The 27,382-nt window shown below is 36.8% G+C and overlaps 1 protein-coding gene across 2 annotated transcripts in view; it reads right to left on the bottom strand.

Moving 5' to 3' along the window:
• The window catches only part of LOC121970039 (BEACH domain-containing protein C2), a 138,529-nt gene extending 113,717 nt beyond the window's left edge, over window positions 1-24,812 (bottom strand). For both annotated transcript variants that reach the window (XM_042520443.1, XM_042520442.1), the window contains exons 1-3: window positions 22,650-24,812; window positions 11,973-12,760; window positions 998-1,687 (exon numbers count right to left, since the gene is read on the bottom strand). In XM_042520443.1, coding sequence (XP_042376377.1) covers window positions 998-1,687; window positions 11,973-12,760; window positions 22,650-24,543 — 3,372 coding nt within the window. In that variant the 5' untranslated portion in view covers window positions 24,544-24,812. The remainder of the gene's footprint in view (window positions 1-997; window positions 1,688-11,972; window positions 12,761-22,649) is intronic.
• Between the last annotated feature and the right edge of the window lie 2,570 nt (window positions 24,813-27,382).

Consider the following 27,382-nt stretch of genomic DNA (forward strand, 5'->3'; position numbering starts at 1 on the left):
CCAGTATATCATGAACACACAAAGCACATCGAGGTGGACTGTCATTACATTAGGGAGGCCTTTATTTGCGGTGTGATAAGATTACTGATCTTCAAATAGCTAATGTCTTTACAAAAGCTTTGAAAAGCCAACGACACAAGTTTCTCATAGTAAATTGATGTTGATTGACTTACCTGCATCAATTTGAGGGGTGATGTCAATATTGTCAATATATTCTTTTCTTATTCTTCTTTCCTTATTTAGTTTTTATAGATGTAAATCCCTTGATTAGCTCTCTCATTATTGTTATATTCTTGCTATAATTATTGTTGTATTTCTCCTTATATTAGACCTAGGATTAAGGGATTTGACAATTCTTGATATCTATATATTGTAATTCTCTTAGTAAATGAGATAGAAAACATTTTTAAGAAATTCTCTTTTATTTCTGTCATTTTCTTTGTTAATAAACCTATATAAGAAGCAAATATGTTTTATAGTGACAAGTTGAATCAAGTGGAGATAAAGGTGTAAGAGCAAAGGAAGACCAAAGAAACTTCTAGCTAGCATAATTCAAAGTGATTTAAGATGGGTAAATGTTACTATTGAGATAATCTTGCATTGCATATAGTTCAATGGTGGAATAAGACTAAATAGCCAACATAAATAGTTGAAACTAATGAGGCTTAATGATAATGATAGTGAAAAAGCTTCTTTTTTTTCTTTTTTCTTTTTTGCAAATACAACTGAAGAAAGGACTGAAAGATAAAACAAAAAAAAATCTACTCTTAAGAAAATAGTAGCATCAAGCACATTTGTGAATGCAAAACACAGATACACAAATCATAGTCACAAGAAAAGCAGAATTTTAAGGAAAAGAAAGAAAAGAATCCAAGTAATGGCATGTTTTAGTGAATTCTGTGGTGATAAATCCAGAAGATTAACCAAGATTGTCAATTCATTAAAAGAGCAAGATAGACTTTCAAAATAAGGAACAAAGCTCAGGAAAATAGCATACCGCTGCACCCAATAACGTTGTATATACATTCTTGGTCATAAGCCTACATGAAGCAGCTTGAAATGCTTTCTGTAATGCGAAAGGGATCAAGCTTACTTTGTCATCAAACATTGTGCCCCCTTCAGTACCTGCAATACCCAGAATATTACTAGATTGTGTTGTCAAATTATTTGGGACAATTTTCAGATGACCATTGGTGATGAGAGCACCCAAGAGACTGATGATTCCAACAACAACTCCATCACTATCATCAACATTGTAGACATTATTTCTAGCACTCTCAGCACTTATTGACAAACTGATGCCACCCAGATTCTTTAGAAGCTGATTCTCAGGAGCCAAAGCCATTCTTTCCACATTTCCATCCATTAAAACCTCATAAGACCGTTGACCGGTGTCAAAGGATTTAGAACTAGTGTTGTTGGCATAGGATTCCTTTTCTCCAGACAATTCTGTTCGTACATCCAGACTAGTTTCCAGGACTGAATCTTTTTGTAATACAATAGCAGCTTTATCACTTTCATCAGAACTAGAAAATATATAACAGTTCCCAATTTTTACTTCTTGTTGTAGAAGAACAAGTAGTGTTTCTATTCCACCACAAGATATGAAAGCTTGTGCAAATGTGCTAGCTCGAGATGTATTTGGCTGCACAACCAATCTATAGAATAAGTGCAAAACCCTAGCAACCTGGGAGACAACAAATTATCCGCCAAAACAATTGATCAGTTTCAGATCAAAGGCTTATTTAATTTTAAAGTTCAAACACAACAAGAATCCTTTATTGAAAAAAAAAACTAAATGTTTTTCTTAATATTAAAAAGACTTTCTTAGACCAATTCAAAAGTAAATAACTTGTCATGGACAAGTTATTAAAAATTCTATCAGGGTGTCTTTGTAATATTCAATATGATTAATAACATCAACATTAAATATAGGTAGTAGGGGAGCTACCTGGGGTTGAGAGGAATAATTTCATGAAACAAGATAGTGTATCAAAGCTGTCATTCTTCCTCGCGTAGCTATTCCTCCGTGCCTATCATATGCGCAACATCTCCATCTACAGGAGCCATGAGTGTCCCCCCGCCCCCCCCCCCAAAATTCCCTCCTTCGAACACTAGCGTTAACATAGAATCTCTCTCCTTCCCCACAACCAAGCTTTTCGAGTCTATCATTGCACAAGCACTATTGGCATCGCATCACCATCTCGTAAAACCACCATCTTGCGAGCATCATGATCTCACAAAGCACTAGCTCCACCTCCTTTGTCCACTAGATCCTCTATGTCAGCTCCTCTATGCCAAAACTACTCTAAATCCTTATGGTAGTTGGTGATAACAATGTTGTACGCTTCTACTACTCTTCTTCCTCTTCCTCTGGCACTAATGTTCTCCCTTGGCTCCTACTTCCCCTTCTTTTTTCAATACACCTTCGTCACTGATAACACTGGCAACACCATCTCAAGATGACTAGGTATCAAAATTTTGGCTTGGCTAGAGTTTTCAAACCTTGGCTAGGTATTCTTGTTCTAGGCATCCTCGCATGAACTGTGATCTTCCTCACCCTGGCTTCCTCCATTGCCTCCTCTTAGATCCAACATTACTTTCTCTTAATTCCAAACATTCACATATGAGCTTCTCACAGATGTGTTTGCAAGCCATGAAGGCATTGTTTATCAATAGCTTTACCCCGTCGTCATGTGACGCTTTGGACTACAAGCAACAAAGGCAGCTTTGCATTGTTGTCATCAAACATATTGGACTTCAAGAAAAGAAGACATTGTCTATCCATGCCCTTGAGCTCATCAACCATAGCTCAACTAGATTAGGACACTAGCATATTTAGATTCAAAATTCCTCTTTTGCATATTTATTTCCATTGTCTACCTCAATCATGGTCATCTATTTTCCTTTCATGTTTACAAATTTGTGTCCCTTCCATATTTGGTGTCTCTCGAGTAATTCTTCTTTCTTCCAAAATCTCATAAGATTCCTACTTGCTTTTGCCCAGTGTACCATCCCTTCCAACACTCCTTTTCCCCTCTGATTGCATGACATTGTTTTTTTGCCTTTACACTCACCTCTACGTCCTTTCTTCCATATTAACATGAATTTACTCCACATTCTTCCATTTCCAATGTTTCTTTTAATGCATCTAAGATAGCTAGGATCTATGGTAAATAATTTATAATGATTACTCATTGCACGCAATTATTTACAAACATATGATACCTCATTTAGTGAGAAAAATCATTGATCATTTTATTTTTTATTGATAATGGTAGCTTGCCATGACAATTCATAACTCTAGTACAGTTAGTAATAGTTATTATAAATTACAAGTTTTGCATTTGATTGCATAATCTTTTATAGTTTCTATGAATTATAGGTTTCTTTTATAATTTGATAATTCTACTAGTGAATTTCTTTAGTGTGATTCACTACTTATTGCACTTTATATTTTATAACTTAAATTATAGTTTGCATTTATAATCAAACTAGTATGACAATCTAAAACCCTCAAAATCTTTAAAGATAAAATCCCTAAAACCCAAAGCGAACTGAACAACCAAATTTAGTTTCGAGTTTTTTTACAATTTATTTGGGTTCAAGTCCGAATATTGGGATATTTTTAAAACCCAAAACATTAAAAAAATTATCTAAAATTTGCCCCAACCTATATTCACAATTAATCAGTCTCACTAACACAATACTAAGCAGTACTCACAAGCACTCACCTTGGATTTTAGATTTGAGAGCCTTCGAGCATATTTCTAGTAACAAATGTAAAATACGGCAACAAATATTAATTAAATAATAAGGTTAAATAGAGGAATAACCTTAACGGAATTTTCTGGAATTTTCTGAAATTTTTCGAAGGTCGTATGGTGTTGGTTACGAGAATAAATATTGGGGGAATAGGAAAGCCTATTTAAACTACCCCATTTTAACGAGGAAATGTTTGTTTTTTTATTTCCTTTTCTTTTCTTTTTCTCCTCACCGTGCCCTAAGCCCCGACGCCGACCCCCTTTCCTCCTCCTCCTCGGTTTCTTCTTCCCAAGCCTCCTCATCTTCCCAAACCGACGACGTTTTCTCTCCTCCCCTCGCATACAAAACCGCCGGCGGAAGCTTCGAGTCCTTCCCATTTCCTCTCCCGAGCCCTATTTCTCTTCTCTTCCTCTTCGTCGCCAAAACCTTTCCCTAGTTGTCTCCACCACCGCTCGTCTCCCTCTCGCCACTGGCCACTGTCGCCTGCTCTAGTCGATCCCTGCCTATTCCACACCGTCGTTGTTTCCCCTCTGTTGGTCGTGCCCTAACTTAGATCCATCGCGTGTCGCCACCTGATCGTTGTCGCCAGCCGAGTGCCACCGACTTTCCCTCTCTTGTCGCAGACACCAGGAGCTCGCCGAGAGATCAAGCATCCGAGTCGTGCCCTCGATCTGTCTCTGTGCGCCACTGCCGACCACTGGATCGGGCTACTCCAGCCTCTCCGAGCCTAGCCGACGAGCCACCATCGGCGACCTTCTCCTTCCCTGGTCATAGTCGAAGCAGATCTGTCGCAGCCCTAGCGTGAGAGATTTGATCAACCAGCGCCTTAGCGATCGCGATCAGCCATCAGCCGATTCAACACCTCAATCACCGTGGGCTTTCTTCTTTTCGATTCATCGCGGTCGTCACTTCGTACTTCCTGTTCTAGAGCTTACCTATGCTCTGCCCAACTTCGAAGAGGAGAGCTCCATTTCCAGCACAACAACAATTGAGTTTCATCCTTGAGGCCGACAATTGGGTAAGAAATGCTTGGCAGTAGATGTAGCATCGATCTGATTTCAGTTTGCTGGTTGAGAAATTGAGGTTAGTTATTTGCCCAGCCATTGTAGCTCAGTTCATTTCTGTTCATGAACAGTCCAGCCAAGTTGTCTCCTTTCTGTGTGCTGGGCAACAGTTCAAATCCCTTTCACCGAGTCCCTCTGTTCCGTCTTTGGCCACCGTAGCCACCATATCCAGGTAGATTGGGTAATAACTAAGATTTAGTTCTATTTTCTGTTATGGGATTAATAGGGAATTGAATTTATTATGAGTTGAGGTAATTAACAGATGAGTTAATTGATGATTAGTTTGTATTAGATTGATAAATGAGTATGTGGGATCCAATTTGGATTAGTTAATTTGGTTGGATTGTTTAAGACAATCCAAATGGAGGTTCCTAATGAAATTAGGAATTTAGTTTAGTTTGTTACATTTGGAATTAGCTAAAATTATATATTTGATATTACAGGACTTTGATTCGAGATGGCGTCTTGACGTGGGATCTATTTCGGATACGAAATCCACTTTTTGAGACGGGTACCTTGACTTATCTCTTTTGATAATGTCATGTTGATATGCTTTGTAGATTATAGCCTCTAGTAATAATTATGTTTATCATTGCTTTAGTATATCACTATATAATACCTGTTGCATGCTTTCATCTATTCTACATTTATGATTATTATTGTCATGATTATTTATGCTCATAGAGGTAGTGGCATATCATGCCTTGTGATACACTGGATTAGAGATTTACCATATCTGACCCGTGTACCTAGATCTGTTTATTTGATCTATTTATTTTTGGTACATATTTTATGGAGGTAGATATGGTCAGGATTTGCATGCTTAGTGTCATGCACCATCTTGCATAATTGCATACTGTGCGATTGGTAGCCCCATTATTATTGAGTTCATCGCTTGGATCTGCACACACAACCACTCATGGGTTAGTGGTATATCAGGCAAGGTGTGTGGCGGTTTGCTCTGTCAATGGTCCGTTGATCCACGTAGCGTGGTAGCACGTCAGGGATCCCTCCTCTGGACTGTCTCAGGGAGATGAGAGCATTGAGCTCCCCCACTTATAATTTGGGGTAGGAGGATAGGTGTACTCCGACAGCATCCTGTCCACTCGGTCACTCATCAGGAGCAGTGACGGTAGAGTGCACAGTTGTCATAGCCCTACCCACTCAGTCTCACTATCGTGTGTGAGATGGTTGACTGGCGTCAGGGGTGACCATGTCATTTGCATCATATGCATGATTGCATTTATTGCTTGTGTTTGCTGCACTTTGTTTGCTGCACATTGGATGGATGCATATGTTTGACATGCATACAGGGACATATTTGGTCTGACGACCTTATTATCCTGATAAGAGGTCCTAGTGAATACAGCTTCTCCTTTTCTTACAGTTTTGCATTTTCCATTACTCCAGGAGACTGTACACATATTATTCTATTAGTTATAATTTACTATGCATATCAACTTAGTATCTGGTGAGTGTTGGACTCGCCCCGTTGATATTTTCTTATTTCAGGTTGAGGTCGTCCGGAGGTTCCAGTTGCTAGTACCCTGGTCACGAGAGTTTACGTATTAGTCTTATGGTTTTCTGTTTGTTTCGAACTTATATTGGTTTTGCACTTGGATTGTATGGTTTTGCTTAAGACATTGTGATGGTTGGATTTTTGCTTGCTTAATAGATTTTTATTTGGTATGTTTTGCTACGCGCCTGCCGGTCAGCAGAAGAGGTAAGTTAGATATTGTTTTTGCTTTCTTTTGTATTGTGGTGACAATCAGAGGTTGTTTGGATATAAACTGCGTGGTTTGTTAGTATTTTTATATTTATTATTCCAGCCGTGTTGGCCGTGTATGAGTTATAGTTATAATAAAGTTTCATATTGTCACCCGTACAGGGCAGGGACTACCTGGGGCGTGACAACAAATCATCCTTCTCAACTCTCAAATCACATAAATGTCTCACAAATGTCACAATAATTAACTAATCTCCTTTGTTAGGAAAAGGAAGGATATTGGTGCTGCCTCTTTTTCACTCATGCTTAATTTATCGATTACTTTTTTCATACCTTAATTTTTTTTCTTTGAGGTTACTATCCATTAGAAAACTCACTAAATTGTTGAACTGTTCTCACATTTGACATCACTCTTGTTTCTATTCAGAATTTGAGGGCGAGCAAGGTGATTGGCATCAGGCGTGAGTCTTGTGAACTATATAAGTTGGATATGCCTACATCAATGTTTTCAAGTGCACCCTCTTCTATCTAGATTTGTAGTAATCTTGGGCATCCCACTCTGTAATACCTAAAAGTTATAGTTCCTAGTCTTTTAGTATTCAAATTCTTGAAAGTGAGTGGTATCAATTGATCATAGTTATTCTACACTGTCACATCGTGCCTTTATCTCCACAAATGTGGCTTCCTTGAGTCAACTCCCTTCTTCCCCTCACATTAACATGGCTTCCTTGAGTTGACTCGCTTCTTCCCTTCACATTAACATTTACTAGAGGTAATCCAGTAGATTCTCTCAGTTCCCATACGATCATAAAATTTCAAACTATTCCAATTGATCCTTCCCCTCCTTCAACTCTGGATATATAACCCATAGATGCACCTCCTTCCGCCACCCCACTTTTGTAGATATAATGGTGCAGATAGCAACCTCTTAGTGTGCTGCTCAAGGGAGACTGAACTGGATATAAGCTGAAGAAATCACTATATCACTTAAAACAATCTCTAAAAACTTGGGTTTGGAAGTTTGCTCAACTCTTCTTTAGGTTGGCATGCAGTAGTGTGACATGTCATTTGGTGTTTTATCTCGCCTAAATCAGGAAGCATGTCTTTCTTATTAAATATGTGGATGATATCATCATTACTGATAACTCCATTAGCATTACAAAGTTAGAGACCTATCTTTATCGAACACTTTCATACTGAGAACTTAAGTAATTACAAGTATTTCCTCATCTTTGTCATGGCTCACTTAGAAGGTATTTATATCGCTCAACACGTTTTTTTTTTTAAATTTTGTTTTTAGTTGGCACTCTCAACACATGTATTGGATATGCCCAAGAAGGTTGAAATGGTAGGGACAAAAATGTAGATAATCCTATTGATTCTAGTGTAAGGTTAATACTAGAGCAAGAAAGCTTCTAACCCACACAGGGAACTATAGAAGGCTGGTGCAGAAATTGAAGTATCTCACACGATCAATGTGATTAGTTAGTTCCTAGAAAACTTATGCTATAATTATTGGCTAGTTGCCTTAAAAATTCGACAATGCCAAAAGATGCTCTAGCAAAAGGTATACTATTATGTGATGTTGGCTATTATGGTACAAATTAGGCAAGCTTCCTCATTCTTGCATCCTTATAGGAGGCAATACTATTTCTTGAAAAGTAAAAAAAATAAATAAATAATAAGTTGTGGTAAGGTCAATTGCACAAATATAGTATCATGGATTGGGGTGTCGACCCGTGCCGCTTGAAACGAATGGTTTTTACTATTCCGACACAAATCTGGCAACGATACTCATTTGCCACGGGCAACGGAAGTAGCATCGTGGAGGCCTCCACGAGGTCGCAAGGACCCCACAACCACACGGAGGCCTCCACGAAGTCGAGGCCACAACGACCTCGAGATGGCCTCGCCTGGCCGCAACTAATTTTGTTTTCCTTTTTTCTTAGCTTTTTCGAGTTTAGTTTTTTTATTTGATAGGACATTTATAGGGTTTGAAGTTTAGGATTTGGGGTAGTTAATTTTTTCCCCATTTATATTTCTATCAATTAATTATTTTAATCTGATAATTATTTTCTCTCTTTCATTCATTTCTTTTCCTCCATCTATTTAAACAACAAAAACAAAGACTAAGGATTGTTACATAGACTATGGGAAAAAAATATCTTTAAGAATAAAAGTGAAGACGAATTATTAGAAAAAATATCTACAACAATCAAATACTAATAAAAATATTTTTAAAATTAATATATTTTATATTTTTAAAAATAGCGTTGTAGGTGCAACACAAGGACTTCCCGGGGGGTCGCCCATCGTAGTACTACTCTCACCCAAGCACGCTTAACTTCAGAGTTATGATGAGATTTGATGCATTAATGTTGAGAAACAAAATATATTTACGGAGAAGGTAGAAGTACAAGTATTAGGTGAAATATATGGTGACTCTAATACGACATGAGATAAGATGGTATCAAAATTGAAAATAATAACTAAGAGTGTACTCGGTGAGTCAAAGGGGCATGCACCATTAAATAAGGAATCTTGATGGTGGAATAAGAAAATACAAAAGAAAGTGAAGGAAAAACAAACAATTTATAAGGAATTGTATATTGTAAGAACGAGTAAAATTAAAAAAATATATATACAATAGCCAAGAAAGAGACTAAGAGTAGTAAATAAAATAAAGAATAAAACTTTTGAATGATTATATCAAAAATTGGATACAAAATAAGGGGAAAAAGACGTTTATAGAATAGATAAAGTTAAATAAAAGAAAAACAAGATATCTTATCCAAATAAAATGTATTAAAGATGAATGTAATAGGGTACTAGTAAATGATGGAGAAATAAAAAAGTATTAAAGATTAATGTAATAGGGTACTAGTAAATGATGAAGAAATAAAAGAGCGATGGAAGAGGAATTTTCATGAACTTTTTGATGAAGATTTAGGTGACCAACTTAACTTAAGTAATTTAAGTAGGTCAAATGAGTATAAAAATTTAAATTTTTATAGTATAATTCAAACTTTAGAAGTAGAACAAGCTTTAAATATGATGCACAATGGAAAAGTCGTTGGACCATATGATATTCCGATAGAGATATGGAAGTGCTTAGGGAAACAAGGTATTGAATGGCTTATAAAATTATTTAACATGATATTAAAAGCGAGAAAAAATTTTATCAATAAAGAATAAGTACTCTAGTTCCCTTATATAAAAATAAGGGAGACGTATAAAATTGTGCAAACTATAGGGATATTAAACTAATGAGTTATACCATGAAACTTTGGAAAAAAATAATAAGGAAGAAGACCACGGTAATCGAAAATCAATTTGGATTTATGCTTAAAAGGTCGATAATAGAAGCAATACATCTTCTTAGACAACTAATTGAAAAATATCGGGAGCAAAAACAAGATTTGCATATGGTATTCATTGACTTAGAAAAAACTTATGATAGAATACCAGGAGATAAAAGAGAGGTGTTAGCATAATATATATTGATCTAATTAAGAATATATATGAGGATGTAACGACTAAACACTTTAAGCGAAGTAACTAAAATATTTCCAAAAAAGATAGGGTTGCATCAAGGATCAACTAAGTCTCTATCTTTTTACACTAATTATGGGCAAACTCACTACACGCAGTAGAATAAAGACAAAATATATAAAATTTAAGTTTAGCAATATTGGACATAATAAGATAATTGTTAAGTTAGGAGATGATGAGTTACCGAGAACCGAGAGTTTTTAATATTTAGGATCATTTTTATAAAATGATGGAGGGATTGAGAGAGATGTCTTATATAGAATACAAGTAGGATGGTTAAAATGGAAGAGAGCGTCAAGTATTTTATGTACCTTAAAACTTAAAGGAAAGTTCTACAAAATCGCAATTAAACTTGTTATATTAGATGGAGCTGAATGTTGGACTATGACTCAAGCACATGAGCAGAAGATGAGAGTTATAGAGATGAGGATGTTAAGATGAATGTGTGAACATACGAGGATGGACAGAATAAGAAATGAGAGCATTAGAGAGAAAGTCGGAGTTGCATCTATTGAGGGAAAATTTCGAGAGACACATTTAAGATGGTACGGGCATATACTTAGACAATCAATAAATGCTCCAATTAGCTACGACAAACACACATGTCAAACGAGGAAGAGGAAACCAAAAAATACTTGGTTAGCAATATTAAAACAAGATAAAATTTATTTAAGTATAGATGATGATATAGTAGGAGATAAAGCTCAATGACGTAAAAAGATCCATATAGCCGACGTCACCTAGTGGGATAAGGCTTGGTTGTTGTTGTATATTTTAAAAAATAAAGAAATTGTATCGGCACAACACAATTCAATACCTAAACTGAATCATTCTAGTTATAAACTAAAACTACGACACGACCTAAAATTTTAAACCTTGTATATCAACATATAAGCTGGGTGAAACATTTAATGACTAATTTAGGTTATAGCCCTACAAAGACGATAAAGTTATATTGTAAATTGCAACACATAATATTTCATGAAAGGGCAAAGGTATAACGATTGATCATCACTTCATTAAAGAGAGGAGATATAGCTAATAAGATCATTGCTTTGTTCATTAATGCTATGATCAATTGACATGATAGATTTGCTAACCAGATTGTGAAGAGAGCCTAGAGTAGAATATATTTGTATTTCAATAATACATTTGAACCAGCATTAGGGGAATGTTATTGACTTATATCCTATGTAGATGTCTTCGTAATATTCCATATGTCAATAACATCCATTGTTTGAAACCTAGTACCATGTTGAGTGAAATGAACAAAATGCATTATTCAATAAATTACCAAAACTAGATATTACTCAGCATAGACAATGTCTTCTATGTTGTTGTGTTAACCATGTTAATGAATATTGTTTCATTCCAAAACTCAATGCTTTTTGGTATGCTAAAACAGAAGTTAAAATGAATTGAAACAATGTTATTGTTTTGTAGCTTGTCTACATACAAAATAATATTAAAATCGTACCATTCTAAATGGAGAGTAAAGTTTGGACCTAGTATATAGATGTCTTATCTTTTTCTTCTTTTTTTCTTCGTATTCTTTCTCATTTCACCTCCAATTCCCGCAAGCACCATACGCTAGATCGTCGGTAGGATACCAAAATGTTCCAATCAAAGACTAAAAATCCTACACAACTTAATAATGGGGCTACCTAGGTTTGAGAGGAACAATAAACTAACAAAACTAATAGAGTAACATATTTCAGCACAATAGAAGAGAATACATGAAGTATTTACCATTATCAAGCAAAGGACAATTAATAAAATCTTATGACATGGCAATTAAACAAACATTAATTGTCTCACAATACGAAGCACAGTGCAGGCACCGCCGAGCAGGTTCATGAACATACCTGATTCGGTTGTGGACAGTCAATCATGAAACCAATCAAACATCGAACGTCATCACCTGCCAATGAAGGTGGTGCAGCACCTACTAAAAGTTCAATAACCACTAACAGTTCATCTATGAGAGCATTCATTTCACCAATAGGTCTTGATGTTCCATTAGGAGAAAAAGTATCAACTGAATCTTTCTCCTTAACAACCCAATAGCAACTTCTACAGCCATCAAGAAGCATTTGCAGAGCATTTGCTTCCCTCATGACAGATGCTTCTGTGAATACCATATCTGAAAGCGAAGAAAGAAGCTTTTTTTGCAAACCATAATTGCACCGACTCCACAGCTTCAAATCCAGCAGCAAAGTTCTAAAAAGATGAACTTTAAGTTTTTGGTCATATCTTTGACAGTGACATAGTGACACAATAGCAGTAACAAGTTCCTCAGCACTAGATACATGTTGCTTCCCAAGTTCCATTTTAGAAAGAGACTGTAAAAGATGAAGCAAGATTCTTGACAAAAGTTCAGGTGCTCGGGTGCGACATAACTCTTCATTATTTCCAGGATGTTGGATGGCAATTGAGATAATTCTGAAAATATGGGCAGAGAGGGAAGTAGTTACAAGTGACAAAGCAAAATCACCCAGAATAGGTTCCTGGCCTTCCTTCTCCACATTGCTTACTGTCATTGGAAGCAAACTCATTGGACCACCATAGGCTAAGGCCCATAAAGCTTCAGCTGGACGCAGACGAGAAGCAACATAAACCTGCCCAAGGACCTCAGCAGGTCGACGGTGAATACCTGCAGATTAGAGCATACACAGTCAACTGCTCAAGAAATAACTGAGAAATCGAACAGAGAAGCAAATATCTCAAATGAGTAAATAATTAATAATCACTAAAAAAATTTGTATTTACAAACAATTGGAAAGCAGATGCTGATACAATGAAAGATGAAAGAACAATTATATTATAGGGTCAAGAAAGCAAATCAAACTGATCTAGAAGACTACATAACTCAATTTGAACTATCAATGAAGACCCCATTTTGGTTAATAATGTTAGGTTTCATTTTTCAGAACTATGAAGGTGATAATGTGATGGCATGATTTAGTAAGATGGATATTAAGTGTTTGATTTCACTAATTGCGGGCAAGAAAAACATTGGATTGTAGTAGTTACAGTAGAAGAAAATAAAGATAGGTTTGTCTTATTAGATGATACAAATCTGCATAAGGATCATCAGCAAAAATTGTAATAATCTCCTAGATAGCTCTAGCAAATTATCTCATAAATATTTTATGGATTAAGCGGAGTTTTAACTGAATTATGTAGTTTCCTTTAATTACTTTGACAATCCAACTCATCCATTAAGAACTTACAACGAAGATAGATTCTATTAACTACTTTAATGTCCTCTCAACAATTGCAACTTGATATAATTGTTAAGAGGTTTGGAAACTTTGCAGCGATACACAGAAAGAAAGACATAAAATGGCTAAATCTGCAATAGGATTAGTTAAAAATTTATCTGCCGCTGTTTGGATTTTCTTAATGATAAATGCAACAAGAAGTTGATAAAATCACTACATTAAATTATAGGCCCAAAATGTTTAAGCCCACAAATTAGTAGTATGTTGCTCATCTAAAATTATGGAAGTTCTTTATCAGCTAAAATTCTCTGAGACTAAATCAAAGTTTTATAATGTGTTCCACTTAAGGTATGGCATCCGATCAAGATCCAAACTCATAACTTAGACATGGTTCAAAATCTCATGTTTTGCAAAGTGATAGTCAAACTATACCATTCTAGCAAAGCAAGATCATGAGTAATCTCTCATATGCTCTTGTTAATCGTGTTGATGAATATCATTCCATACTAATTGCTGCACTAGGTGTCCTTAGGTACACGTCAAGATAAATTCAAGTGATTTTATTAATTTTTCAACCTGTTTCCCAAATTCTAACTCAATTTATTATTTAATTACTATAGTCTTGTTTTTTTAACAAAACAAGTGAAAAAAAGAATGTAATGAGTAAAATTCATACTAATTCTTTTGAGAGCAAGAGAACTTAGAATAACTTCTTTACACCACTCAGAACAACTTTGCACAACTCGTGAACATCTTCCATCAATATAGGAATTTCTTCAAATGATGACTCAATACAACTCAATCAAGTTCTCTGCAGCTCGCGAAGAGCTTCATCAAGGCTGCAAAAGTTCAACAAATATTTTCTTCATGAAAAAACTTAGGAAAGTTAAACTCTCAAACTTTCTCCTTCCGCCACCACTAATTCACCATACTCATTATTGTTGGTACTTCAACACAAAATTGAAACTATCTCGTTTCATCTATCATCAAAAACTCCATGTTGAAATGAGATTTTAAACCTTTAAATTCAGGATCATCTCTAATTAGGGCATATGTAAAGCCCAATGATGCCTCTGCTATCACATAGGTAGGACTTTATGAATTCCTCATTGTAGATATACTTTGACACCATATGTAATAATCCAGCGACATAATAGGCCTAATGAATTGCCTAAATATTTAAGTCCAAATTAATAGTAATCTGCTGGTCTAAGCTTATAAACTCTCTTCATTAGCCCAAAAGTGTCATATTTCAATTGGTTTAAAGTAGGGTGTTTATGTTAGCTTCAATAAATTAAGATGTCGATTAGGTAATAAAGTAATAATTAAGCACATTGACAAGGTCACATAGTACACATTTTCCAAAGGAGCGAATTAAAAATCACACTAACAAGAACTTCAAGCAAAATTTATTACAAAATTAAATTTAGTGCTAAATTAGTAATTTTAAAACATCAGGACAAGAATTTTAAGTCTTAATTGGACTGAGCAATTTATGTTGTTTACTTTTCCTATTGTTTATGAAGGGGAGCCTTGGTTACTAGGGCTACAATGCAACGACAAAGTGCTTCCGCAGTTAACAGGCATCCACAGGTCGATTCCTACCTGCAACGTAGTGCAAATTAATTTCCTTTGATGGGAAGACAACCTTGGAACGTTGGTTGCAGATCAACGAGTCGTTCGCGCTTCCAGATTTACTATGGTGACCAATGAGAAACTTCCATGAAGCCGAGTCGGTCGCTTCTAGGATTAGTCAGTTCGAAGAGCTAGATACTTGGATTACCAAAAAAATATAGGAGAGTCTTGGTGCAACGGTAAAGTTGTTGACTTGTAATCTTATAGTCATGAGTTCAAGTCGCGGAATTAATCTCTTGCAATGCAAGATAAGACTGTATACAATAAACTCAATGTTGTCCAACTTTTCTCCGGGACCCCCATTGGCAGGAGCTTCATGCACTGGGCTGCCCATTTACTTTTCCTATTGTCTATGGAAATTTGTATTTTGACTATCTTAAAACACTAAAGTAACATAATTCAAGGTTCATGCAAATGAATAGTGTTGCCAAAATTAAAGTACGAAGATTAAAAAATGAAAATGCTACTCATTCTAATTACTTCTAAACTAGTTGACGTTACTAGGCTTTAGTGCTCCCTCTTCATCCTTGTCGCATATCATTCACGAGTTCATCACCAATGGTACATATGTTGCTACTTAACTTCTATGATAACATGCATACACTGTTGTTTTGAAGTATTTGGTAGCAAATTAGAGTATTAGGCAAGGTTCAAAATCTCAAATTTCGGTATTTGACTAGAACGATATTGTTTTGATATCGTACTGATGTTTCAATGCATGGTGTCGATGATATATTAGGGGAGAAGAAAGAAGGAGGTGAAGCATTGGAAGTTGGCATTGTCTATGCTGAGCATGGTTTTATATCTTTTGCCATATCAGGTGAAACGATCAAATCATATCATTCGTAAATTATCGAAACTCAATTTGCTTCATTTCCTTCCTCCTTCAACCTCTAATCTATCACCAACACCATGTATAGAAGCATCAATACGATACTAGAACAATATCATTTTGATCAAAAACTAGAACTATGGCACGGCTTGAGATTTTGACCCTTGGTGCCTAGTGGTATCGAGTTTTGATGATTTATCAAAATAATATGTTTCGATCATTTCGCCCAATACAATACGAGATTTCAAACCATGATTTATATATTGGGCTGCCACCCTCGTGCATGTAGGACCTCTTAGCTTCGACACACCCATTAAGCCCATATGTACAAGTGTGTGTCCATTTCCTTATAGCTCGAATTTTTGGTATAAGCAAAATCTACTTTAATACAATAGTAAAGTAGGAGCACCTGCATCAAGAAAAATATATATCTAATCAATTCATGTGTTGGGAGGTTATGACCAATCAGAAGCAATGTCACCTACACATAAAGGTAACAATATATATATATATATTTGATTCTCTTTTAATAGCTTGAGCTTTAGAGACAAGTGGTTAACAAATTACTTTTAAGGACACCTTAAATTATTCCTATTAAATCCTTAAGACGTTAAGAGGAATTCCTGGTGGATCATATGTTATTTGAAGTTTATGTGCTTTTTTTATTTGACAAAAATATTTCTTTCATGACCATTATTTTTTGTTTCATTTTTAAATTTTAGTGAAACAATAGTATTACCTTTAACACATGTTCCCTTCATTTTCAAGCTTTCTATGCATTTTTCTCCATATTCAATTCTACTTCTCTATATTCAATTCTACTAACACCATCTGAAAACTTCTTTTGGGTCTATACATAATGTTAATTCTTGATTACATGATAGAAGACTTACTAAAAGTAGGTGTTCCATGCAATTAACTATGAACATCCACATGTATTAAAGACTGAGCTCCACATAAGTCAATATCTTTTCATATTTCATACTACATAGCATTTAACCTATGTTAAAAGAATTCTTGTACGAGTATTTGACTAGAATGTGGGTCTAAGTATTCAACAAGGTTGTTTCTAAATTTTGCTTTACATGATCAATGAATTGTTGTTTCTAAAAATTTTATACATGATTAATGAAGGTTTCGAGTGTTTACTAAGCCTTAGTGTTTGGACAAAAGTATGGAGAAGTTCATGAAGAGTTCACGCATCATATTAATTTAATTTAATTCAGGAAGTTTTGTGTTTCTAGAATTGGAGTAGTCCTTTAATCTATAGCTCTTTTTTTATTTGAAAAAAGTGCTACCCTCTTATAGCATTGCCTATTACAAGCCTTCTCTTGAAATTATTGTGTGAAAATATGGTGGGTGTTTCTTCTATCAGTCTACGTACAACTTAATTACTAACTGCCATGATAAAAGCATAGACTAAAATTTTGGTCTTGTATCTCCTATATTGGATGAATGTTTGCTCCATCACCATCATCGAGATGTAGCTTGAGATAGCACAACACATTGGCAGGAGTAGAAATGACAATGGGTTGGAGTCAATATTTAACTTTTCATCCTTGCCCATATGCCAAGCGCAGTGGGGTAGGCTATGGGCTAAACTTTTTTTTTCCTCATCCTCGCCTTGCTTTGTTTCTTATGTGGGTTGGGTTTAAGGTAGGGCAATAAATGAAACAAAATATTGAACAAGGCATACATGAGATCTATAAAATGTAGCATGTAAACTAAATTTTACATAGGTAAGCTGAGGCAAATGGAGATAAAAATATCTTATCCCATACCCACCTTACCACCCATAATTGGGTTATATTTTCATCCTATCCCTGCCTGATTTACATAACTATTGTACTATCTAAATAACATGTGTGATGGAGCAACCTTAATTGGAGCGGGTCGAGGTGACTCTTGGTTTGGACAAGTTAAAGACTTAAAGTTTCATCCCTAGGCTAGATTCATCTTTTTAGGCTGCTGATGCCTATGTGAATATTAATGACCAAAGATCAAGGGGAAGAGTGGGATGGGATGCTACTTCTCCTGTGAGGGTTACAAAATGAAAAATAAAGTCCAAGTATCAACATGAGATTTAGTTAATTTTCAATTTTGATTAGGAATTTATTTCTTCCAAATACCTAGAAAAAGTGCTACCACTTATTCAATTGCTAGTTATTAGCCTTCTATAACGGTGTAAAAGTACCGTGGATATTTACCTTGAGTCTTTGTACAAATTGACTATTGACTTTCATGATAAAAGCACAGATTGAATTCTTGTATTTTGTTAATCGTATTGGACAAGACATCCCATTTTGTTTCAATATTAAAATGTCTTGGGATAGTACATCACATCATGGCTTGAAATCTTATGTCGTGTCGAGCGAAACAATAGACACGTATCATTCCGGTAAATCACTGCAACTCAATACCACTCGGCACCGACACTAAAGTTAAAAATCTCAAGCAATGTTGTAGCTTCGATCTTTTAACTGGAAAGATGTTGCTCCATATCATGCTGTATTGTAGCACAAGGTGATTACGCTCACCTCAAGCGCCCCTCACGGCCCACCCCAAGTTATGTGAGGGGAGGTAAATCACAAGGTCTGCTTATAGCCAACTGCTAAGTTGGCTAGGGGGTGAGAGGGGTTTTTTTCCCGAGAGCATGCACCCGCCGGAAATTTATCCTTTGCCCCATTATAGCAATCCAATATCATGTTGAAGCTTTGATGCATGGTGTCGAAGACAGATTGGAGGTCGAAGGATGAAGGAGATGAAGAAAAGAAAGAAAACTTTGTCCATACTGAGTGGTATCGAGTTTCAATAATAAACCAGAATCATATGTTTCAATCGGTTCATCCAACATGTACAAGATTTAAAACCAAGTTTGGCATAAACAATATCTCCTTTATATATTTCATCTCCTTCAACTCCAATCCATTAGTGGCACCATGCAATGAAACATTAGCATGATACTAAAAGAATATTATTTCAGTTAAAGATCAAAACTTCGATAATCTTGATATAAATATCAATTGATTCATTTCCTAATGGCTCTAGCTTTTGAGATTACTAGTCAATAAAATTAAATTCCACATGGTATAGAGCAAGATATCAAGAGTTTCAATCTCACTTGCATCAAAATATATCATGTTCAAGCTCATGTGCTGAGAGTATCAATCAAATTCATGTGTTGCGAGGTCAAAGTCAATCAAGTCTAGTACCCCACCACACATGGAGCAGGAGTGTATCCCACACAAAAGGAAACCACACATATAGCAATGTTAATAATAAATATTGGTTCCTTTCCTAATGGCCCGAGCTTTAAGATAAATAGTTAGCCAATCAACATAACTAGGTATGAAATAAGGTTGTCACAGGAACTAGAAAGTTGCCAAAGTGCTACAAGGAAACGGGTCTGAGGCTCTCTTCTATAAGTTGGTTAATGTCCTCGAAACACAATCCCAGCTGAAAAAGCATCTTCAAATTTGTCTATGTTTGTTGGTTGATTTGTCAGGTAATGCAAGTAGTTAGATAGGAAGCTAACTACACCAAAAATAGCAAAACCTTTTTTCTCCAGGCCATGACAGCATCATCCAATTATTTTACCAAAAGCAAACATAACCAAAGAAACCAGATAGTTACTGTAGATGATTAGAACAGAGAATAAGGAATGCAATCCATTCGGAAAAGAGATATCATGTGGTCAAACAGGTACCTAAGATGCAATAAGTTGTTGCCTAAGCTCGTTATTTGCTTCAACAATTGGCAAATATCTTTGCAGAAGAAGCAAGAAAAAGTCATCACTCATTGGAGAAAGTATATGATATCTAACAATTTCACTTTTTAGTTGGATGTCTGAATAAAGAATTCAAAAACTATTGGTTAAACAGAGATCGCCAGTTATTGTTCACATAATCTATTGCATGACTTTAATAAAATAAAGTTTTCTTTACTCAGTGAGATGATGACCTTCTTGGCCACTCCTCTCTTAGACTGTCATCCTTCCATCAACAACCTTCTTCTTTGTTACCTTTCACTCCTTTAATCCAAAAAAATATATATTTTTCCTCGCAATGGAGTACCCTTGGTCTCACACACAACAAAGCCAATCTACCAGTGGCATCACAATCATCAACTGACAAGAAACATGGGGCCACTCTCTTATGTCAACCTCGTTCCAACTCGAAATGGCAAAAGTGATTCAGATACATTGTACTAAGATCAGTTCAACCAAATTATAAATAAAGATTTATGTATATGTCTGGTGTGTGGTGATTATGTTATCTTATGCTACAAAACCCCACTTGTAAAAAAATTCTATAGAAAGTGCTTAAATTCACAGATTGTATATCAGAATGTGTTATGATTGAAGATTTAATTAGAGTTAGATTGATTTGAACAAAGCTTTGGGCCTGGAATTCATTTATGGTTTGAATGAATTTGTTTAGGCAGGGATTCAATTGCTGATAGACAAAGGAGAAAAAAAAGGCCACAACATGAAGCCCGGGCAATAGGAGGTTCCGTTCAATTTTTTCAAAGGTATGATCAAACATTCTTCTCCTTTATTTATAGTTCAAATCAAGCTCTAAAATGTCAAGCCGTAAAGGAGTTTCTGCCTTTGACTACAACGATACAATTAGTAATGTATCATGCCATGTTGATAGAGTTTCAACATAATTAATTTTACTTAATATTAGTTATAATTTAAATTAATTTTTTTATTTATAATTAATTGTTTGTGTATTAATTAGATTGTTCTAAGATGGTTAAAGGAACTGATTGTAGTTGTTTAGCTGGGTCGAACAAAACAATGAAGGGAAGATTTGTTGGGTTGTCCAGTGACTTGATCATTAAGTAACATTGGAATCATACTGTTGGTTAAACTGTCTCACAATGGATCTGCTTCGGTCTATGATTGATGATGGTTGGATTTGTTTATTTCAAAATGATGATAGAAGATAAGTAGGATGGTTGGATTTGTTTATTTCTGAATGATGATAGAAGATTTGTTGGCCAGACTGCTGTTGGAAAAGTTTTCAAGTATCATACATTAGATGGATCATGCATGATGTGGGACCAAACTCCCTCTTGAATCAATCCTTATGATTGATTCATAACAATAAGATCATATTGTATCAGTGGAGGTGGTTATGTAATGAATTAAATGGGTATTCATAATGAACATGATTTGCTTGGATGGTGGTAGTTGGAGTCTGTTGTTTGGTTGTTAAATAGCAAAGTGATGTGGCATGGAGCAAAGAGGAGTCATCCATTGAGTGAATGCTTAAGTGGTTGTTATGCCTTAGTTTGTAATGTTAATCTCTATGTGTATGTTGATGTGTCATGCTGAAATTGAGAAGAGAGAATGGATGCACATGGTACTCATTGAATAAAAAAAAAAACTTATGATAGAATCCCGAGTTTAAAGGGAAATTTTATAAAAATGTTAGCTATGAACTAAGCACATATGCAAAGATGAAAGTCGCAAAGATGATGATCTTAGGGTGAATGTGCACATACAAGGATGGAGAGAAAGTCAAGATTGCGTCAGTTGATAGAAAACTCTGAGAAACACATTAAAGATAGTATGGGTGTGTACTTAGGCGTCCAATAAATGCCCTAGTTAGGTAATGTGAGACCATGACAAATACGCACATTAATCAAAGAAGAGAGACCAAAGAAAACTTAGTTAACAACGATAAAAGAGGATACAATCATTAATATAAATATAGATAATGATATAGTACGGGATCGAGTCCAATGACATAAAAGAAACAATATAATTGACCCCCTAGTACAATAAAGGCTTGGTTGTTGTTATTGATAGTTTAGGTGTTCATAATTTGACAGATTATGATATCTATTTGTGTGATAGACGAACCATGTATAGGGTTTCTTCCTTGTGTAACTCATGCCAAGCACCAAGTTGAGGAGAGACATGTACAAGCTATAGTTGATTGGGACGCAGGAAATGGATAAGATAATAATTGATTGATCCTCCCTAGTAATATTCCTGTGAGATACACTATTAGTGAGTATAGAGTGTTGGGTGGAATATTGTTCAAGCTACCCAATTGTCTGATAGTCATAGCCACATTGAGTGCACACAAGGTATCAGTCCTCTGTCAAAGGCCAGACTAAGTGGCAAGCCTAACTTTTCCAACACTTTTGACTTGAATGTCTCAAATGACTCAAATGGTATAGCAATAGGCTTAACTATTTTTTGCCGGAATTATTTTTCATATATGAGTACTGGAGCACACAAATAGAACTATTTTTCAAATATAAACATTTTCTCTTGCTCATATTTGCTTTTGCCTACAAGTTTCAGGTGTCATGATCGAATTGGTTGCACCAGGTTTTAAGGATTTCTAAGTTTACTCAATAGAAAGGGTATGATTCAATTTGTTATGTCATGCTTTGACACTTATATTGCTCTTTATAAGACTGCACGCATATGTGATATCTACCAAATGGTATATCGTAGACTAAACAAACAGTGTCAATAGGGGTTCAAGCCCCCAATGACCTCGCAAATTTTAAAGCAAAGTATGCTTATAGCAGGTCGAGTCAAGCAAAAAAAAATCTTTAGTTACTGGTATGTACACGTCATAGTAATTTCATATAACATACAGTATTGACTTATTTTTTGTAAATGCATACATATGCAATTGTGGTATTTAAAGAGCAAGATAAGAGTCATTCAAGACAGGGTACTATTTAATATAACATACAGTATTGTCATCATATAACATACAGTTTTGTCTTATGTGATTAGTAATATAAGGAAAGTGAAACTGCATATGTATATATCTGAGAAGATTTAACATTAGAAACAGCAAAAGAGATACTTGGCTAACCTGCTGAACCTGATGGTGAAGCATCTTGACAATAACGGCCATTTAGCAATTTAGGATGATATAAAAGATGCAAACTTCCTGAAATATCAGCATCCAATGCAAAGCACTCTTTTGCCATACTCCTCGCATGGTCATTCATTCCCATCCAGAGTAATCCAGCAGCATTACCAAAACAAGGAAGTGCATCTCCTCCCCTAGAAGCCAATCGACACATTTTTTCTGGACCAATTGGCTCCTTAAATATGTAGACAGGACCCATCTCTGCAAACAGTGGACACTGGCGCCTGCGCCTCTGTAGGCCAGCCATTGTTGGAGGAGGGTTTGTCCCAATGCAGCAAAATGCTAAGGGCTTCGAGATGCGTGGAAATTCGAAAGGGCGGCTCTCATATAGGTTGCCATCCACATACAGTCTCAACTCACTTTCAGCCTTTCCTAACAAACTTTGCTTGTAACTATGTTCCAATCCAACAAAGTACCAACATTGAGGCTTGAAAGCATGAGTGAAGTGCAGAGAAGCCTTCCTTCCCTTCCCGCTGCCACACTCCACCACCAAGAACTGCCCATGGAAGTATGCCTCCACTCCTTGGTTGTCAGAAGACAAAAAACTAAAGAGCCTAGGCATATGAGCTGTCCCTTCTCCAGCAAGTACACTGGCTGCAGCAGCTGCTGACATGGCAGATGACTTACCTGACTTTGCGGCTGCGGCTGCAGCAATAGCGGCAGCAGCAGTTGCTGTGTTAAGGGTGTCAGAGAATGATTCAATGTAAATCCATGTTGCAAATCCATATCCATTGTAGAAAGGCCATCGGCTGTCACCAGGGCCTAGCAAGCCAGAGCTCTCGCCATCAAATTCAAAAGTGTAAGCAGGACCCATTGCCTCCCTGCTTCCCATGGCCTTCTCCAGTGCTAGCAACAAAGGCACAGCCAAGTCAGTTGACACAGACTTCTTGATGAGACCAAGCCATCTGTGGAGATCAATTGTACTCAGAGAATGCCCTGCTAAAACCTGAATGCACTGGAACAACCACTTTCCATCCCAGGAATTGTGATCAACGGAGTTTATTTTTTCTGCTGATTGGAGAAGAGCACGCAACAAACCAGCAGCTGAACACATTGTCCGGTTTCTGGTGCAAGCTCGTAAGATCAATAGCAGGCCTTTAGCCATTCTAGTCCTTGGCGACATGTAAGTTAGAGAATCCCATTCGCAGGGTAACCAGGGGATTATCTCTGTAGCTACCACCGCAGCCCTCGAACTCAACATCACGGTGGGAGGATTCCAAACAGCATCCCTGCTGCCATCAATCTCATCCAGACCTTCAACGCCTCCCATCGTAGTGAGAAGGGCATCCACAATGGATCTAGAAACGCCGATGACATCATCACCGCTACCCACGGATACCACTGACTTGAGCTTCTCCAAGCCCTCCGCCCTCCCCATTATGGCCGAGTCAACCAAGTGAACGATATCCGGCGGAACATCAGACGTGGCTGGCTTCGCCCTCGGCTTCGGCGGTGACGCTACGGGGGACAAGTACGAGTCGAAGTTACCAGTGGACCCCTCATCCGAGGGGCTGCGCGGCAGATCCCCCGCCATTTCGACTGGAGGTGAGACAGATGCGTCGGCGGGGGGAGACAAGGGGGCGTAGGAGCGGTTGAAATCGTCGGAGCCGGGGGGGCGGGTGGAGACGAGGGCAGGATCAGAACGGGGTGACGGGGCGGCGACGAGGTCCAGATCCCGGAGGGAGACGGGCTCAAATAGTTCGTCCTCGGCGAGGGAGCTGGAGAGGCTGCCGCCAGAGGAAGCGAGATGGTTTTGCACGCTGCAGCCGCCGCCGACTCCTCCGCGATTGTCCTGTGGGGACGAACCAGAGGGCTCGTGCCGATCCTCTTCCATTTTGTAGACTCGAGACGAGAAGGAGAGGATTAAAAAAAATTATAAATTAAATATTAGAAAAATCAACGACGACGACATCAGAAGGGCGAAAGAAAAGAAATAACAAAAACAATGAGGGATTAAAAATCTGCAGATCTGGAGAAATTAAAGAGGGAAGGAGAGCAGGTGGGAGATCGGCGGGGAGTGGCGCTGCTGCATTGATCTAAAAATGGCAATTCTTTTATGAAAATGTGTTCCATTGTTTGTGTTGGACGGGGGAAGCGAAGCGGGTCGAGAGATGGAGAAGACGGAGAGACGATGAGTCGAGTTAAACCGGTTTGAGCCGTGGTTGAGGAATCCGCCCAGTTGTGTTACGTCACGGGATTTCGGCTATTTTGTAGGATTATTTTCATCATGTGAATTTACCCTTTTTTTTTAATCTTGTAATCAATTAAAAAAAGATAATCGAGAGAGAGGGTGCTATTTGAAATATTATTAAAATAACATTTCGTTTTATATTTTGATACTAAAATTCTTCTCTTTTTTGACTACATCCAATGGCACCCCACTTTGCTTTTTAATATCCGAAATCCTTTTCGTTTTTTCAATAGGTGCAACTGTGAATTAATTTGATGAATCCTTAAAATTAAATTAGATTAATATTATTTTTTATTGAAAATAATTTTATAAAATTTATTGATAATTTTTACAGGCACATCAATCAGGGATCTAGAATTAGACTTAATTATGATATATTATTAGAAATTTTTTTCATTAATCAATTAAAGATCTAGAGTTCAAGACTCAGTTGTTGCGTATTATTGAAAAATTTTCTCATTAATCAATCAGGATATTTGAAACTTAGCTATGGTGTATTATTAAGAATTTTTCTTATCAGTAATTTTCTCTGGTGCTCTTTAGTATCACATGTTAGAATTGGCAACACTATAAATCTTTGGGTTGACGACGTTAAAAAGCATATTTTTCTTTTTTTTTTTTGACTAAGATCAAATGTAATATTAAATTAATTTTTTATAAGAGGGAGTCAGTTACAATAGCTTATTGTTGGAATTCTTGAGCGTCACCCTTACATTACATTATTACATGGGTCTGGAGCACCCTTACTTAATTTATGGACGGCATTTTAGCTAAGATTAAGTATGGTATTTGTCCTTATGAGTTTAATTATAATATAAAGAATTAAATTAAATTTTTTTTATGAGGAGATTCCCTTACCAATGTAATGGCAACACTTGAGAATAAATCATATTAGCATTGAATAATATTATTTAATTACTTGACAGAAAATATTTATTTTATAAATTTTATTATATTACACACATAACACATGTGCACAATCGCTAATATATATACACACACATGCACAGATATGATATGTTGGTCATCCAACTTATTTAAAACACTTTGTTATTGTCCTAAGATAGAGTCCTCTATGATCTAGTAAAGGAGTTATTTCTTCATAGAAAGCTTTGTTGAGATTCAATCAAAGTTCTACATTGAAAAGATTTGGTAAAGATCATGGGTTTAAAAGGATGTAAAATATTTCCATTGGCATTAGGCCTTTTGGATAGAGCCCAAGAATAAAGTCATGAGGGACTAGGCTCAAAGTGGACAATATCATGTCATTGTGGAGATATGTGAACATCCTTTTGCATAACAATGGTATCAGAGTCATGCTCCAGACCAGATGCAATGTGGAATGACCTTGAATGAAGTTGAAGGTAGGTCCGGAGCTGGTCATGAGTGATAGGATGCTCGTAGGGAGGCTCGGAGTAGGTCAAGGTGACTGAATGCTTGTGTGGTGCTCGGAGCAAGTTAGAGTAACCGGATACTTGCACGGGGTCAAGTAGGTCAGGGTGACCAGATGCTCATGGGAAGACTCGAAACAGGTCAGGATACCGGATACTCACGGGAAGGCCTGGAGCAGGTCAGGATGACCGGATGCTCGCAGGGAGACCCGGAGTAGATCAAGAGTGACCGGAAGCAAATGCTCGTGGGGAGGCTTATAGCAAGTTAAGATAACCAAACGTTTGTGGGAAAGGCCCCGAAGTAGGTGAGGGTGACCGGATACTCGCAGGGAGGCCCAGAAAAGGTCAGGATGACTAGATGCTTGTGGGGAGGCCTGGAGCAGGTCAAGGAAGCCCGAAGCAAGTCAAGGTGGTTGAATGCTCGCGGAAGGCCCAGAGTATGTCAAGGTGACCTAATACAGATACTTGCGGGGAGGCCTAGAGTAGATCAGGATGACCAAATGCTCGTGGGGAGGCTCGGACCACGAGAGTAATTGTGGTCCTTCATTTGAGGGGAGGATTGTTGGGGTTCAATCAAAACCCCACATTAAAAAGATTTGGTAAAGATCATGGGTTTAAAAGAATGTAGGATATCTCCATTGACATGAGGCTTTTTGGGTAGAGCCCAAGAGCAAAGATATGAGGGTTTAGGCTCAAAATGGATAATATCATGTCATTATGGATATATGTGAACATCCTTTTGCATAACAAACTTCTTATTAAGCAAAGAGAGTACATACATGAAAGGAAATTATAAAGGAATTTATAGACTAGAAAACTACAAAGGAAATGAAATTACATAAGGACTTACAAAAGAAAGACTTGCAGAAAGAAACTTGTACACATTTGCACTACACACATTTGCTCTCTCAAACTCTACATGCTAAACTATGAGACCGAGGCTGCATTTATAAAGTGGGATGACTTGGGAGCTTGTTTCTGTTGGTGCGGTTAGCACTAACGATTTAACTCAGGTTTTGATGAATGACAAATCAGGTTAAGTTAGTTGTTGTTGTCTGACACTTTGATCGAGTGTGCAGGAGAAGTCCAGA

Source organism: Zingiber officinale, chromosome 4A (assembly GCF_018446385.1).
Source record: "Zingiber officinale cultivar Zhangliang chromosome 4A, Zo_v1.1, whole genome shotgun sequence".
In the NCBI taxonomy this organism is placed as follows: Eukaryota; Viridiplantae; Streptophyta; class Magnoliopsida; order Zingiberales; family Zingiberaceae; genus Zingiber; species Zingiber officinale.